General features: G+C 37.9%; 3 protein-coding genes and 1 pseudogene across 13 annotated transcripts; 3 read left to right on the forward strand and 1 right to left on the reverse strand.

The window, feature by feature from the left end:
- Positions 1–200: 200 nt before the first annotated feature.
- LOC103401892 (uncharacterized) lies at positions 201–5,264 on the forward strand. Of its 10 annotated transcripts, none has more exons than XR_523979.4 (5): positions 211–637; positions 1,351–1,479; positions 1,784–1,971; positions 2,875–3,003; positions 4,749–5,264. XR_523979.4 is itself a non-coding variant. In XM_008340609.4 (4 exons), exons 1-3 carry the CDS (start codon positions 218–220, stop codon positions 1,961–1,963), a joined length of 729 nt encoding a protein of 242 aa, XP_008338831.2. In that variant the 5' UTR covers positions 211–217; the 3' UTR covers positions 1,964–1,971; positions 4,749–5,264. The 10 variants fall into 10 exon arrangements, 5 of the variants coding, with proteins under 5 accessions (XP_008338828.2, XP_008338831.2, XP_008338829.2 ...); XR_001785985.3 differs by having other exon boundaries at positions 2,906–3,003; XR_523978.4 differs by lacking the exon at positions 4,749–5,264 and adding an exon at positions 3,102–3,879.
- Positions 2,135–4,245, reverse strand: LOC103401933 (uncharacterized). Its single transcript, XM_070825697.1, has 7 exons — positions 4,235–4,245; positions 4,057–4,138; positions 3,422–3,692; positions 2,847–3,048; positions 2,648–2,710; positions 2,479–2,555; positions 2,135–2,380 (listed from the first exon to the last, which is right to left on the reverse strand). The coding sequence occupies exons 1-7, from the start codon at positions 4,243–4,245 to the stop codon at positions 2,280–2,282; spliced, it is 807 nt and encodes a 268-aa protein (XP_070681798.1). The 3' UTR covers positions 2,135–2,279.
- A 1,649-nt stretch (positions 5,265–6,913) lies between the features above and the next one.
- Positions 6,914–9,834, forward strand: LOC103401893 (ATG8-interacting protein 1-like). 2 transcript variants are annotated; one of them, XM_008340610.4, is made up of 3 exons: positions 6,914–7,236; positions 7,973–8,853; positions 9,410–9,834. In XM_008340610.4, exons 2-3 carry the CDS (start codon positions 7,993–7,995, stop codon positions 9,512–9,514), a joined length of 966 nt encoding a protein of 321 aa, XP_008338832.1. In that variant the 5' UTR covers positions 6,914–7,236; positions 7,973–7,992; the 3' UTR covers positions 9,515–9,834. The 2 variants fall into 2 exon arrangements, with proteins under 2 accessions (XP_008338832.1, XP_008338833.1); XM_008340611.4 differs by having other exon boundaries at positions 6,930–7,236; positions 7,977–8,853.
- A 714-nt stretch (positions 9,835–10,548) lies between these two features.
- On the forward strand, positions 10,549–12,523 carry LOC103401934 (origin of replication complex subunit 5-like; annotated as a pseudogene).
- The last annotated feature ends 4,082 nt before the right edge of the window (positions 12,524–16,605 follow it).

Raw genomic sequence — 16,605 nt, forward strand, 5'->3', positions numbered from 1 at the left:
AAATTCACCATTTACAAGATTTAAACCTAAAAGCTCTTACTTACGAATGAAAATAAATATCACTCATTCGTATAGGAAAAGGATTTGATGATTGTAACCGTTTATTATATATCGTGCGGTCAATTTTTATTAGATACTATTCGTATATATGTGATCAACACATTTTATATAGATGTTCATCAAATCATGCTCTTTGCTATATTTCCCCCCAAAAAATATGCAAACAATTAAAATTAAAAAAGAAAAGAAAAAAGACATAGATCCGAAGTACTGTTTCCCTCTCCAAATCTTCACACAAAGCATGGCAAACCCGACACCTCCAGTCCCCATTCTCCTCGCCCTTCTCCTTCTCCTCATTCTACCCTTCATCCTTTCCTCAAATGGCGAATTCGTCCGGTTCGCCGAGGCGGGAAAGCGGAGAGTCCACATCACCGACGACCTGGACGACGTAGTCGACGAGGAGGAGGACGACACCTGGAAAGAATGGGGCAAGAAATCGAAACCCTCTTCCGATTTCGATCCGCTTCCTGATCTGTCGAAGATGGACATGTCGCAGATCCAGGCGGAGATGATGAAGCGGCAGACCGGGCCGGCTTTCGGGTTCGTGAAGCTCCGGGTGGGCGAGAAACGGAGTCGGGTAATTCGAAATCGCTCTACATTTTTGCTGTCGGTTTTCTAGCTGAATGTGAGCTGTATGTGCATTTTGCTATTGGGTTTTGTCTCCGATCGAATGATTCGTACTTGGGAAATTAAATTTGGTAATTTTAGTTTAATAAGTAAGATGAGTGTTTGAGCATGGATGTGGATCAAATGGGATTGAGAAGTTAAATGAAAGTTCTGATTTCGATTTGGACTGTGGGACTTTTGTGAATTGATTCTGAATTAGAACAGGGTGTATGTGATACGTAAAGTGATGTTCTAAACTACTCTAATCTACGGGACGGAGATTTGGATTTGGGACCCTGACCAATTGGCGTAACCCCCATTTGCACAAGCACACTATCTTTAACCAATTGGGACGAATGTGTGAAAAGTACTGATAATGCTGAACACGCCCGGCTGCTCAGGATTCAGTACTGAAATTTTCGGGTTCATTAGAAACCATGAATTGCACACTAGTTATATTCTATGTTTCTAGTTCTTGTTTCAGTCCCTTTTTCGTATCCATCTGTACTCTGCAATTGCGTTATAGTGTAAACTGAGTTGATGTAATGGACTTCTAGGTGATAGAAATGACTTCTGTTTACATTTTCTTTTCAACTTCTGATGGTTTTCCATGTGATTGAATGATTTTTGATACGGCTTGAAATGAATGGCAAAGTTGATAAGTGCTTCTTTTCCCCCTCCCAGGATACGGTGGCTGAGCTTGCTATGAAATGGACTCAAGTTCTGAGGACCGGAGCCATTGGGGCAAGGTTCATGGGTGTTGATCTAAACACGATCATGTTCACCATGGAAAGAGGCCAAGACACGACAGAGGTACAGTTTCCTCCCACCCTGGCTTTTTATCCTCCGGACTGAAAAGTATTAATTTCCCTTGCATCCGGCTGAAGAAAGTTTTCTTTAGATGTGTTTGGGTTCTTAAGAATATTTTTCACAACAAAGAGAAACGTTTGATGCCTCGAGGATAGCTTAGCTGTTCCGTTAGAGCCCAGTTCTAAATGCCAATTACGCTCATGAATTCTTTGTTTGAGCTATTGAGTTGATTATTGCATGTCATGAGCTTCTGTGTTTGTTCATTCTTGATAATGTTACATCGTTCATTTTTTTCTCAATTCTCCAGTTGAAGGAGTTTGCATTGAACCAACCAGAGGCCTATGAGATAAAGATTGGTGATCAAGTTTTTCGAAGACTAGGAGATCCTCCTTTAGAGGAACTCGTTGAGAAGCTCCAGAATGAGAAAAAGAGAAAGGAGAGTGATAGTCCACCAGAGAGCGATACACATTTGAAAGAGGAATTGTAGTTCTACCGGTAAGTTTTCTCTTCTGACAAGAAAATATAATAACCCCTGTTGTAACACCATAGCAACCACCAATCCTAATGATGTTGGAACCTGTAAGTGTAGACGAGCTTTATTTATTGGAATTCTGTTTTCATTTATGAATTTGTTGTTTGCAAAGAGATAAATTGCTCTCTTTGACAAGTTTAAATAGAGAAGATACTTAAAAATTTCCGACTTAACATTCTAAGTCTCCAACAACGAAGATATTGCCATTTCCAGTTTAAATGAATTGATACATTCACAACCGAAAAGGGAAGAAGATTCTCATGAACAGAAGCTACTTCAACTTCTTACTGAAGTCAGAAAGCTCAACAATCTGAATCCTAGGAATTGTCTCTGCTTCCTCCCTCTCTTTCTGTGTATTGTACCCCCAATTCCCTGATCCAATTCCCAATTAGCAACTGAAGCTCAGACGAGTTTATGTGTCAATGTTTGATAAGGCTCAGGGGAGAAGAATATGAACGGAGAAATTTTACCTAGAAACAAATTCCAACCATCCAATTCAGGTTCTTTGATGACATTCTTTAGTATTGCCAACTGATCCTCTACAAAGCTGGTCAACGTCAAGCATTATTAATCTTGTTCACTTAAGCTCGGTTAGAACATGTTAGATTAAATTAAATATTAAGCAGAGAAGTATCTTACTGCAGTTTCAGCCCCTGATGCTCTGGTTTCTTTTGAAGTTGCTTCAGTACTTCTACCTTGGGACTGTAAGGGAACACGAATTCAATACTTCATATAAGAGTGCATATTTGTACTTAAAGTTTCACATTATGGAAAGCAAACAGCAGGCATTGGTTCCAAACACAAAACACAGATTAAGATCGACTTAATATACACTAACCCACTTCCAAGACCGAATATCTTTTCAGGCGGTATTGTAACTCCTGCAAGTTCTCGCAGCAAAGCATTACCAAATCTGGCCTGTGCAAAAGAAGAATGGGGAAATGAGGAGGCAAGAGAATGACAGGGGCGAAACACAGAGCTGTACTCTCCAAGAAGTAAGTCTGTAAAATGATCGTTTCTTATGTTTTGACCAACATAAAATTTTCAGCAGTCTCAACATTTCAAAGTCTTAATTTGAATTGTATGCCTCCAGATTTTCTCTCTTCCGGGAGAAGGAAAACCCGAAATTTCTGATGCCATAGATGATGCGTATGTGAGGGCCACACCTGTTTTGTGGTGACCATGTACATGCTTCAGCTGGCAAATCTTAGAGCATCAGGAACACCTGGATATAATCTGCAGTCTAATTATTTCCTACTTAGTTATGCATTGAGCTCTCCCCGTCGCAACAAGTGTGCGATGGGACTTGAATATATAAAAAGGTCGTACCTAGTGCACAAGGCTCTCGCTTTACGCAGGGTCTGGGAGAGGTCAATGTCGGTTAGCCTGACCCCCATTTAAGGAGAGCCTTACCCCCATTCGGGTACCTATTTGCACCAATCCAAGTTGTCAAGTCTTCATCCATCCATTCATCCCTGACCTTCCCAAAAAGATGAATAAGAGCATCCCTTTCTTCTCCCCATTCTGCCATAATCACCTGCTTCAGTTCCGACCACTTCTCCAGTATTCCCTCCATGGTGAGCCCTTCCGCAACCGAGGACTCCCTTATTGAAGGCATCCTCATTTCCAGTAGCAACCTCACCAGTAGCAGATTCTCATACCCAGTTTCCACCACAGGTCTCACCTGCCATATACCATAATTGATTATGTTCCTCCTTCATTTAAACACGGCTTAATATTCTCTTGTTTGACAGTCTAGCATGTTATGTCTTAAATGCGGGTTAATGTTAGGGAACATAATTGTTTTGCTGTCACCGAATCAAGCATGTACGTTTTATAATTAATAAACGTGGATTAATGTTCTCTTGTTCTATAGTCAAGCATGTTATGTTGCCAGACAGTCAACGACGACTCCATGAACATAACTCTAACTAATCAATATGAACTCTGATGTCTCACAATGTAACATGTTACGTTATCAGACCGTCAATTTTGACCATACATAAATGATTCTATGAAATTTGAAAATGGGAACATGGAGGACTTACTGTGTACATCTGCTCAAGAACCCAATCGTCCAAAAGTTGAATCCACACCGTTGAATAGAGTTGGCCCTCTGTCTTCAGCAGCCTACACGTTTCACAACCACCATTCAAACAAATCAATCAAATTAATTAAGTAAACATTTTTAAGCATTTAAATAAATAAAATAAAAAATACACACACAATACCCCCATTTCTCTCTCCCTCTCCTCTCAGTCTCTGGTCTGTGTGGTTTTTTTTTTGTTCTTTTTTTGACATAGGATTAAGGGCTGAATTGGTATTGCTGTGATTTGAAAAAAAACTGATTCTGCTATGCTGTGAGAATAAGTAGATGTGAAATAAAGCTGCAGAGTATTTAGTAAACTTTTTTTGTAAAAGTGTTTTTGGAAAAAAAAAATAATATTATAGTGTTTGGTAAACTTTTATGTAAAACAACTGTGATCATGTGAAATGACCAAAAAGGGTATAATACTAGATGTGCCATCAATTTAATTTTCTTAACAAATAAAGGTGAATTACTAAATATACTTTATTTTTAAAAGAAAAATATTTATAAACTTTATCTTAAACATATAATCCAATGTTTAACACTAAATCATAACCAACATTTATAATATCTATTTACTATACAACTATTACTCTTTATCTTTTATTTTATTATGGAATCATAATTTTTTATTCTATTTTCTTCTCCAAGGTTCGGTTCTCCTCTTTTGCAAAACCTGTATTTTCTTCTCTCTTCCGCAGCCCACTCCCTCTCTCATACCACCACCGCAGCAACACCAATTTCAATCCCTCGAACACAATCCCTGGTCTCTCGACGGAGATTTGGGAGAAGCTCGGTGGTCGACTCGGTGACTGACTCAGTTATCCATGGATGTGTATCGTTGACTTGAATCGAAGAGAGAGAGGATCCGAGTCGTCGACTTTGTGTATTGACTGAGTCTGATGGGTGATGCGGGGTCCAAACTCGAGAAGGCTCTCGGCAACCAATTTCAGGAAGGCGAGCGATACTTCGGACTAGAGAATTTCGGCAATACTTGCTATTGTAACATCGTTTTGCAGGTTTTGATTCTGCATCCTCCAAATTCAATTGTTTTATTAGTGAAATTTTGAAATTAGGGTTTTGATTTTATCGAAATTGTGTAAATTTTGTGGTAGAACAAGAATTACGTGCATCATATGCAAATTTTGAGCTGTGGATGTTTTGAAATTGAGTAACAGCGAAGAGACAGGTGAGGGTAGGTTTGGGAATTTGGAAGTTTCATTTAATGAACACTATTCATCCGTGTTTTGGCAAAAAGAAGCCGATCTTTCAAAGCACATTTTTGCTGCTTCACGTTTTTAGTTTTTTTTTTTTTTTTCACCCAAAATTGTGAAGATAAGTTGTTTTTAACATTATGTTTGGATGTGGGAAATAATCTTGGAATTTGAATAAAAATCAAAGTTTGTAAATTCACATGCATCAATTCACTTGTTTGGACTCATAAACATATGAATTTAGAATTTTCGCGTGGAAAAAAACTTGGAATTTGGGATGTCCAATTCCCAAGTTTAAATTCCATGTAAATTGGTGTCATTTCCCAATTTCTATGATTAAGAGCTTAAAAATAACAAATTCCGTATTCAATTCCATGGTTATTTTAGGTTAACCAAACAAGAAAATTCATAAATTCTAGAAAATAAAATCCCGTCAATTTAATTTCCGTCATTTTAAAATTCTTTAGTAATCTTAAATTTCTTCATCCAAACATAACGTAAGTGTTTACCAAACATATTTTTGAGCTCAGCTTTTTATGATACCCACTTTTTATAAAAGCACATCAGTACCAAACTAGTACTAAAGGTAGCTGGGGATTGTTCTTCTCCATATTTTCTAGATGGGCCGTTTGCACTGGAATGTATCACACTATGAAACGACTAAGAAAGGTGGAGGTCAGGAGGTGTCACCACCGAGGAGCATATGCTGACCTCGCAATGATTGAGTTTGGTGGGGTATTGAGAATAGACTCATCATACAACCCACTTAAGATTATATGAAAAAGGAAAAAGGAAAAAGAAAAATATAAACGAATTAGGGAAGCGATCATGCATTTGCGCCTTTGCCCCACGAAGTTGAGACTAACGTAAAATCTTTTCTCATATTCTAAAACGAATTAGTATTGCGTCTAGTGGTATTTATTTTTATTTATAAATGAAATGTCTTAGATTCGATACTTTTTAAAAACGAACATGAGCCACATTATTATTAGCTTATTATGATGTTTAGACCACTCCCTACTCCCTTCAAGTATATAACATCGTTTGTTAATAAAAAAAATCTCAAATTCAGATGACTCCCATTTTTCAGTTTAGTTTTAATTTTTTTCCTTTAAATGCAGGGATAAACATGTACTTTGATGAAAAAAAATTACTTTTGAACTAAATATGCTAACAGACTACGCCATGAAGGTTTAAATTCTTAATTTTTACCATAGAAGCTATATTCGGATTACCTTATTAGCTAGGAGACAGTTTATCCGATTATGGTTTTTTTTTTTTTTTTTTTGAGAATTTGTCAAATAATGTTATTATTTTTTAAAATATCAATGACTTTTGTAAATCTTTGATTTCTTGTCCTATATTAGCTTTCATTTCAAGATTTTTTTTTTCTTTATCAAGATTTCAAGATTTAATTTGATAGGCTAATATCCAACATTAAAGTGGATACTAAAATTAAAGGCGAAAAAATCTTTCTGAAAAAATAGATATGGTGAGTAAATTTCAGATGTAAATATCATGACACGTGAAATGGATAAAATTAAGGAAAGAAACTGACAATGACGTCACTCCATAACAACCAAAACACTGGCGTGACGCAGTAAGTTCTTCGCTCTGCACACACGCAAACGCAAAACCCCCCGCCCACCTTCTATCACCGGTCATCTTCAAGTCTCTCCCGCAAACGCACCTCTCAGCCAAAGCTTAATCCCACCTCCTACAGCTGGTCACCCGACGTGTCCAGTTCCATCTTTACCGCTACCGCCGGTTTCCTTCTTCATCTCCCTCCCTTTTATTCCTCGAGAAATCTCTGCATATAAAATCCCCACCCCACTGTTTTCAATCTTCAACCTTCGACCATATCAGAACGTCGTCTTTCCGATCCCCGATCGGACCTTCTAGATCGAATCACTTTACGCTTTCCTGTGAGTCTTGGAATCGATATTAATCCGATATTTTTGTTTCGGGAATTATTTTGTCCGTTGATTGTTGTTTTTTTGCTCGTTTCTTGATCTCTACGTGTTTGATTAGTGTTCTACTTGCTAGTTTTGATTGAACTCAATCATGTTTTGCTTTAATTTGATTGTTTGGTTGCTAATTATATTCAATTATGCACGCTCAAATTGTTCAGTTTCTTGTTTTATTGAGTGAAGATTTTGATTAAGCTCTTGAGGAATTGTGATTAAGTGTTAGTTGTTGGTGTTAATTGTTAGGAATTGTTATATTTATTAGGAATTGGGGAAAAAAAAGTATAGGTCACTTTAGTATTGTTGTATTTGCAAATATGTATTTGTATTTGTCATTTGATATCCTCGATTCGGGTTTTCGAATGCACATCAGAGCTTTGTTTCGTGAAGTATTATGTTCGTTTGGATTGTATCGGTAGAAATGAAAAAAATAATGTTTAGAGGTCAAAAGAGATTCTGTACGAACTACGAAGTTTTTATTTTTATTCAGTTGTTGGCTTAATTCATTTTAGTTAATCGTGGTGATTCAAACAAAAGGTGTGTTTTGTTGCAAAAGTGTGTTGTGACCTGGACATTTTCGTGTCGTAGAAATAAGAATTGGATTTAATTTGTATCTCGTTTTACTGAGTTCTGATTGTTTTTTGTTTTTTGTTGGTTAATTTGTGTGTAATTTTGCCCTGGACATGGGAAATAGGAAGCTTCAAGTCCTTTAAGATGGCAGATAATGACGAGGGAGAGGAAAGTATTGTTCGTGGTAAGATGGCAGATAATGAGGAGGGGGAGGAAAGTACTGCTCGTGGGAATGAATGGGAAGTTGTACAACTTACAGCGTCAACGTATGCTGCTGCTCCTTGTCCAGGAGGAATTGAGTTGAGCAATGAGGAGAAGAGTGGTATCTATGGTGAGCATGCGGAAACTTCTCGTGCTCTTTTCATGTCTGGTCACTTTGCTTTTCCAACCAGTCAGCATGAGAATTTGCCTTTGAAGTCTGATAGAAGCGAACATGTGGACAAGGATGTCTTAGCTGAGATAGGTGTTGAAGAAGAAGGTAGGTCCAGTGGAAAGGAGGAAGAAACTTTGACTTTGAAAGGGTTGAATGCTCCAGATGAGTTTGCGGGGAAACAGTCTGTGACTGATAAGGATAACATGCAGTTGATCGGTGATACAGAGTTTGAAGAAGGGTTAACTTCGGCTGACAAAGACCAGACTATAATGGATGCTGCTATATATCATTTTGACGGTGAAACAGATCTGAGCAGCTTAGCTGATTATGGTGAGAGCCCCGCTGTTCCTGGACTTAATGAACCTTCAGAGCAAGGTTTAGGTTTCTCCGAGGATACCCCGCAATCCCCAAGGTCTCTTAAAGATGATGAATTTGGTGTTTCTCGCCTGCCCTGTGGAGCTTGGTGGAAAAGAAGAGCTGCTTCCTTGTATTCTCATGCAAAAGAAGCTAATGCAGTTTGGTCTATTTTCGTAGCAGCGGCTGTGATGGGGCTTGTGTTACTTGGGCAGCGGTGGCAAAATGAAAGGTGGCTGGCTCTACAACAGAAGTGGCTGTTGAGCGTCAATGATCAGGTCTGCTGATTTCCATTGTTTTCTCTTATGAGTATGTTTCGTTTAATTATTAGCTTTGTCTTATGAGTATGTTTCCCTGGTGAAGGAATTGATATCTCATGTTTGTTAGTTTTTCTTTTTGGTTTGATCTTACACTATGCCATAAATTTCATAACGTAAGAGCATGAAGCAATTTATTCAGTTAGTTCCTTAGTTCTTGATGTAATACGCATGGGGTTGCAATTTATCTCTTGGTGATTTTGAGTAGAGAATTGGGTTATGGCTTTAATTATATTTTGAAATTTGATACCAATTCTTTATCTAAGGATTAATTACACCGGAAACACCACAGTATTTGATGCATCATCTGATCCTATCATGAACTCGTGGCCTGCACATCATACTAGGGATTATAAGTAACTTTGTTGTTGTTAATCTATAGAATGCACTGACACGCAATACGAATGAGCATTCTTAAGATATGAACATGAGATAACTTGCTTATGCGATTGAGTTTACTTCCATTAAGAGGAAAGTCCAGTTCAATGACACTGACATTATGTTATCATGTTGACAGAAAACAGGAAGGATGATTGGTCCCATATCTCGTCTTAAAGACGTTATAGTGAGCAGCCACCGCCGAGGATCCTTTATCAGGAGCAGCTCCTCAAGTGAGGTGTAAGATGATGACGAAAAATACCACAGGGAGAGGAAGAGAGAAGTGATGGACGGGGGAGATGCATATGAGGGTTACATGTTAGTTTGTTTCCAACTGTGGTTGATATATATTCCGTTTCTGGATAGTGTTACTTGTGTAGGTGCTAAAAGATAGATATGGCCGTCGTATGATCTTTTTCGATCAACATGAATATGCCGATGTACATGTTACTTGTTACTATTTCTATGATGGATGTTTGTGTTTGTGTTTTCGCTGGAGACGGGACCAATTCGTGTGATTGTTGTGAAGTGGTGCATTCAGAATTAAAGTTTTGTCATGGTAAAGCTTTTATTTGCGCTCATTATTATGCCTATATCAACATTCAGCCAAAATTTTAAGAACGCCCCATCTGATCCTACCCCTTTTGATGATTTGACAGACTGATTTTTATTTATTTATGTTAATAAACAATATTATTTACGCTAAGATGGGACGGTAATAAGCTTAGTCTCATAATAGGCTAGCAATAATGTGGTGCACGCCTTTAGTTAGAATCGAACCTAAGACCTCAATTTAGTACCAAGTGGCTACTGATTTCGATTCTTAAAAATTCCAAAATTAATATGATTGGATCATTTGCACGGATTTGGCTACTATAATTATAATACACTTAATTAATTAACACGTCATTTTAACTAATTCTAGTTCACTGTCGCATTAAATGTTTTTTTAGTACATTGATACATTATGGGGAGAGGGGGAGTTTGGCTAAGCCACACAATGGATAACCTAATTTGGTATCGAATTCGTCATCCATGAGATTTGAACCTAAGACATTTCACTTCCAAGTGAAGATGATTACCATCAGACTGTAGTACTAAATGATCTTTCACATTAAACGTTACTTTTTCAATTTTGAAAAAGATTAACCAAAGTTAAGTGAAAGAACACGTGTCAATTAGGTAAGTGTACATCAAGCATATACCAAGATTGATGGTGGTGACTAAAAATGCTCCCAGAGAAAGTGGAGTGGGGATTTTTTTGTGTGTGTGGGCCGTATGACCATCTGGTCTGTTGTCTGGACCGATGAATTCCTCCTCTTCCGAGCACCTTTAAACATCATGGGCCCATTAGAACCTCTAGCTCATTGCACTCACGGTGGGCCTCCCAACACCCAAACACTAAATAATTGGTAGGAATTAAATTTCCCGGGTTTTTATACTATCTTTTATCTCAACAAACCTTATTAGGGTTTCGATTCAAATCAGATATCACTCTCGCGAAACACTACTGCCATTCCTCTGCTTTTCTCTCATCGTTTCGACAGACTTTCCGGTAGGTTTTCTGATCAGGTAATCCTCAAGCCCTGATCTACTTTTTAATTTCTAACTCGCAGCGTTTTATGAATAGCTTTACGGTTTGACAATTTGGAGCGTCTTAGAGGATGGGATAAAGGTTCCACTATATTACCCTTACTATTTAATCTCTATGACATTTTGAAAATGCCTGAGGTCGGTCTTATCTTTACCAGCAGTGCCTCGCCGGATACTTATTACCCAAATATGGGTTATGTAGAGCCTATCCCTATACATCTTCATGATTATACACAAGATGATCTGCATAAAATCTTCATGAGAAACCAGGCAAACAAAAAGCTTTACGCCTCTTTTCTCAGGGTCGAAAATAGTTGTTTTTCTTCTTTGCACTCATCTTTTGCCTTTTGTGTTTCTTCTGATGAACACTTTTTCTTTTTGGTTAGTGTCATGCTAAGGCCTTTCTGTAGAATTACCAGACGGGTGGATGAATTATCTCCTGCCTTTTCACCATTTTTCACAAAGTATTGTGAACCTATCACTGATCTGAATTTTGTTCCCAATAAAGAGACGAACCAAAGGCAGAAATCCCCTGAAGTTGAAGTTGAAGTTAAGGAGAGAAAAGGAAAGGGCGACACAAGGAAATTCGGAGATTGTGAAGTTGAACAATTAGATTTCCATATGCCTACTTCTGCCAAGCATCTTCTTATTTCAGCATTTCTTGCTTCAAGAAATCCAGCTACCCTTGATTCATCAATGTTCGATTCTACATGAGGTTCTAGTAGTCGAAAACGAAAGAGGATGCAAGTCTATTTCAAGAATAATTCTTGCTTTTACTGTAGTTTATACTCTATAGGTTTAGTTGATTAACATCAGCAACACTGGTACAAATTTTAGTTTTGTTTTTTATGCTATCATAAAAGTTAATGTAGGTCTGACATTCTCAAATCCTGTAGACAACTAAGCTATAATATAAGTTTTTTCTTAAGCAGGTAGATAACAACCACCTGCTTCCATTTTACCATAGCCTCACTATAGTAACAACGGATATTTTTAGTTTTTCTGGTTATTGTGTGCAGAACAACCTCTAGATAAAATTTCCGATATCTTTTTACCGCACTTATTCAGCGGAGGATACAAAAATTTCTGCGACTTGCATATTGACTATTTTGCACCTTTTGTTTTGGCATTTTGCAATGTAGCGCGTGCAAACACTAAATTCTTCTAAATAATGCTTCTTGATCGATGGTTAGGCTTTCGGAAAAGTCAATGGAACAGAAGGAAACTGCAGAACAGGAATTACTTTTGAATCCTGGCTCATTCCCAATGGAAAGATTATTAGCCATATTTCAGTGCATTACATCTGTAGGGGAAAGTCCTCTTGACGAGGAGGAACAAGAATATGGTAGGTTAGGCATTCAAGATGGGAATGACGTGCTCATGTCTGATGTTCTTTTACTACTGTCCAGTCTCTGCAGTGTTAATTTTATTGTCACTGGTGGAAGCTGCCCACTGGAGGGCTCAACTCGATATCGATCTACAATGAGTGAAGATATGGCTCTTAAGGTAACCTAACATGCTTCCCAAAATTGACATTAGACCAAAATTTTGTGCTGTAAGGTTGATAAATTGTGTTGAATTACATAACATCTTGTTTATATTTGGATTACAGGTAGCAAGGAGCATTAAGTTCCCTCTCTCAAAGTATATGTACAGATGATCTACTTTTCGGGTGAGGTATCTGTGATACGATTGTCAGTTTATTCTCAAGGATGAGGAAACTTACCTGGTTTTCAACTAAGTTACCCTCCTACTTTGTTGAATCATTGAACTATCCAAATTGTCTAATCCTCATCTTTGTTGAGAAACATAAAATGACTGGTGTTGAGCGGATATACCGATTGTCGTGATCTTTCTGATAACTGGGGGTAGCACCATTGAACTTGAGTTTCAGACAGTACTTTGGCCCATGTTTATGCAGGATTGCCATCTAACAATTGTATTTAACCAACCAAACCTTGTTACATCCTAGGAAGTTGCGGGGCATGTAACTTCTTGTAAATGTTGTTTCCTATACAAATTCGATCACAATTCTGGAATTGTTTTTCGATTGTAGCTTCTTTTTGCCAAATTTTAATGAGTTGATTCTTTCGTTAAGTGCTGTTTAACCTCTCAAAATCCAAATCAATGGAAGAAAAATAAGATTTATGACCCTGCAGAGGAAATTTTATATCACATTCACATGGCTTTGCAGAGGGAATTTGACTTTTTTAATATTAGAAAAGAAAAGTACCACTAGACCGATGAGATTTTAACATTTTGCTTAAGAACTCGAGAGTTGTGGGTCACTAATAGGGCTTGGTATAAAAAACAATAGAGATATTCGTTTGAAGTTGACGACACATATTCATTGTAAGCACATGGTCTTTCACTACAAGAAAAAAGGGCTTTGGTGACCCTCGCCAACCATCATAGAACATTGAAAATTTGTCACGTAATAATATATGTGACGAATTTTGAGTGTCATGCTGCACGTCACCTATACAGTGTCACAAAAAGTCTGTGTGACAACTGTTAATTAAGGGAAGGGATGATATGCTTGAAAAACATTATATACATGGTCTTCATACCCTAAACTTGAGCAGAGCTCATAGCTTTGCAAGCCACCCAACTGTTAGTACCCCAGCAATCTGGGTCGACCTTGAACTGCGTTAATAGAAGAATGGCGAGAAGGGAGGAAGAGGAAGAAAGAACCAAACAGAATAGTAATTTCTGAATAAATTTCAATAATCCCTTTGCCACCACAAACGTGGGGAATTTAACAACCTTTCTACTAGCTCAGCACTAAAGGACAAAGTCTATTTAAATGACTCCTTATACTTACTACTATTATAATAAAACCCTAAAAATCTCTTACAATTAACCCTTCCCTTACAATTTCATCCAGACACTTGTGATCAGAGCAATCACAATTACATGGAACATAACAATACTTCCCTATTCAAGAACCTTGTCTATAAGGTTTACAGAGAAAATTCTGGAAACTTGGCTTGGAATTCATCAAAATCTTCCTAAGTAGCATCGGCTTCTTCTTGATCAATCCAATGAACCAGCAATTGAACACCTGCTGAATTGCACTTCTTATAAATCATTCGAGCTAGAATCTTCTTTGGAGAGGGTTGACATAGTCCATCATCCAAAACCTGAGGGAGTATAGACTGCAAAACAGTATTGGAACCCAACTGTCTCTCGAGATTACTCATATGGAATACTGGATGTATTTTGCTTTCCGTAGGGAGCCTTAATTTGTATGCAATTGTACCAACCTTCTCTATCACCTCATAGGGTCCATAATACCTTGGCTGTAACTTGTGATAACTGTGTGGTGCCAATGATTGCAGTTGATATGGTATCAATTTCAAATACATTGAGTTTCCAACAGAAAATTGCCCCTCACTCATCTTCTTGTCTACTTACACTTTCATTCTGTTTTGGGCCTTTTACCAAGTTTGAATGAAGCACAGATAGCACCCTATCCCATTCCAAAAGGCCTTGTTCCACTGCATCCACATTAGTTGTACTTGGTTCATAGGCAGTGATATGTGGTGGAGTGTATCCATACACAAGTTCAACGGGAGTAAACCTCGAAGATGTGTGGTAAGATGTATTAAAACACCATTTGCCCCAAGTAAGCCATTGGACCCATTTTCGAGGTGTTCCCCCACAAAGTATCTGAGATAAGTTTCAAGGCATCGATTCATCATCTTAGTTTGTCCATCACTTTGAGGATGATAGCCTGAACTCATACAAAGTTTAGACTGCTAGAACTTAAAAAATTCCTTTTAGAATGCACTAATAAAGATGGGGTCCAGATTACTAACTATGGAGTGAGGCATTCCATGCAATTTAAAGGCATGATCAATGAACACTTAGGTAACAGTGGAGGCAGTGTAAGGGTGACATAAGGCTATGAAGTGGGAATACTTCAACAACCTATTTACCACATATTTTCCTTTGCATAGTGGAAGGCCAACTATGAAATCCATGCTTATATCAATCCAAACTCTAGTTGGTATAGGCAAGGGTTGTAGCAAACTTGGAGGGGAAATTGTCTCATACTTGTTTTGTTGACAAGTGTGACAGGTAGCAATGAATCGCCTAATGTGCTTCTTCATTCCTTGCCAATAGAATTGTTTCTTCAATCTATGATATGTTTTGACCATTCCTTGGTGTCCAGCAGCTGGGGTAGAATGATACTCCTCAATGAGTTTCCATATCCATTTTGAATAAGGACTTAGCATAATCTGTTTCTTATAACACAAAAAGCCATTCTCAATGGAAAATTTACCAAGGGTAGAACTACCAACACTAGTATGAACACTTTCCCTCACTTCATGTATCTTCTGCAAAATCCATTCATCACCTTCATTAAACTTCCTTAGGTCATCCAACCAACCACTATATGGGTAAGGAATGTAGGAACATTCAATAGACTCAGTGGCATTAAGGTCTTGGAGTGGGGCAACACCTTGAACCCTTGACAATGCATCTGCAACCACATTGTCTTGTCCTACTTTGTACTGGATCTCGTAATCAAACCTCAATAGTTTAGAGACCCATTTCTGTTGGAAGGGTGTATTAGCCCTTTGATTCAAAAAGTACTTCAAGCTATTATGGTCGGTCTTGATAATAAAATGCCTTCCTTGAAGGTAGTTTTGCCATTTCCTAATTGCATAGACTATAGCAATGAGTTCTCTTTCATAAGTGGATAAAGATTGGTTCCTTGGTCCGAGGGTTTGGCTAGCAAATGCAATTGGTCTTCAACCTTGTTGTAGAACTGCACCAATTCCCAACCCGGAGTCATCACATTCAATTTCAAAAGGCTTAGAGAAGTCAGGAAGGGCAAGGACTTGTGGGGAAAACATCACTTCTTTCAACTTAGCAAATGCACTTGCAGCAACCTTAGATTACTGGAAGGCATCATTTTTGGTCAATTCATACAAGGGTTGATAGATTCCCCCATAACCAGGAATAAACTTCATGTAATAATCGGTTAAACCAAGGAAACCTCGCAATTATTTGATAGTTGTTGGGGGTAGGCCAGTCTTGGATTGCCTGCAACTTGGTTGGGTCAGCCTCAACCCCATCCTTGGATACAATATGCCCCAAATATTCTACCCTTTGCTAACCTAGGGAACATTTAAACATCTTAAGATACAACTGGTGCTGTTGTAGGATCTTAAAAATAGTCCTCAAATGTGCCAAGTGCTCAGTCCAAGTCTTGCTATAAATCAAAAGGTCATCAAAGAAAACCAACACAGATTTCTTGAGGTATGGTTTGAACAGATCATTCATTAAATTTTGAAAGGTAGCTAGAGCATTAGTAAGCCTAAATGGCATTACTAAGAATTCATAATGTACTTCATGAGTTTTAAAAACATGTCTTTTCAATATCTCTAAGGTGCATTAGGATCTGGTGATATCCAAATCTGAGGTCCAACTTAGAAAAATAAATAGCACTAAAAAGCTTATCCAAGAGATCATCGATTAATGAAATAGGGTACTTATCTTTAATAGTAAGAGTGTTAAGTTCCCTGTAGTCAATGCACATCCTCCAAGTGCCCTCATTCTTTTTCACTAAGAGGACAGGGAAAGAGAAGGAATTTGACTAGGCCGAATGAACCCTGCAGCAAGTAATTCCTCCACAACCTTTTCAATTTCTGTTTTCTAGAGGGGACCATAATGAGAAGGTCGAATGTTTCAGGGTTGTGCTCCATGTACCAAAGGAATGCGATGGTTATA

The sequence above is a fragment of the Malus domestica genome, chromosome 07 (genome assembly GCF_042453785.1).
Source record: "Malus domestica chromosome 07, GDT2T_hap1".
NCBI lineage: Eukaryota > Viridiplantae > Streptophyta > Magnoliopsida > Rosales > Rosaceae > Malus > Malus domestica.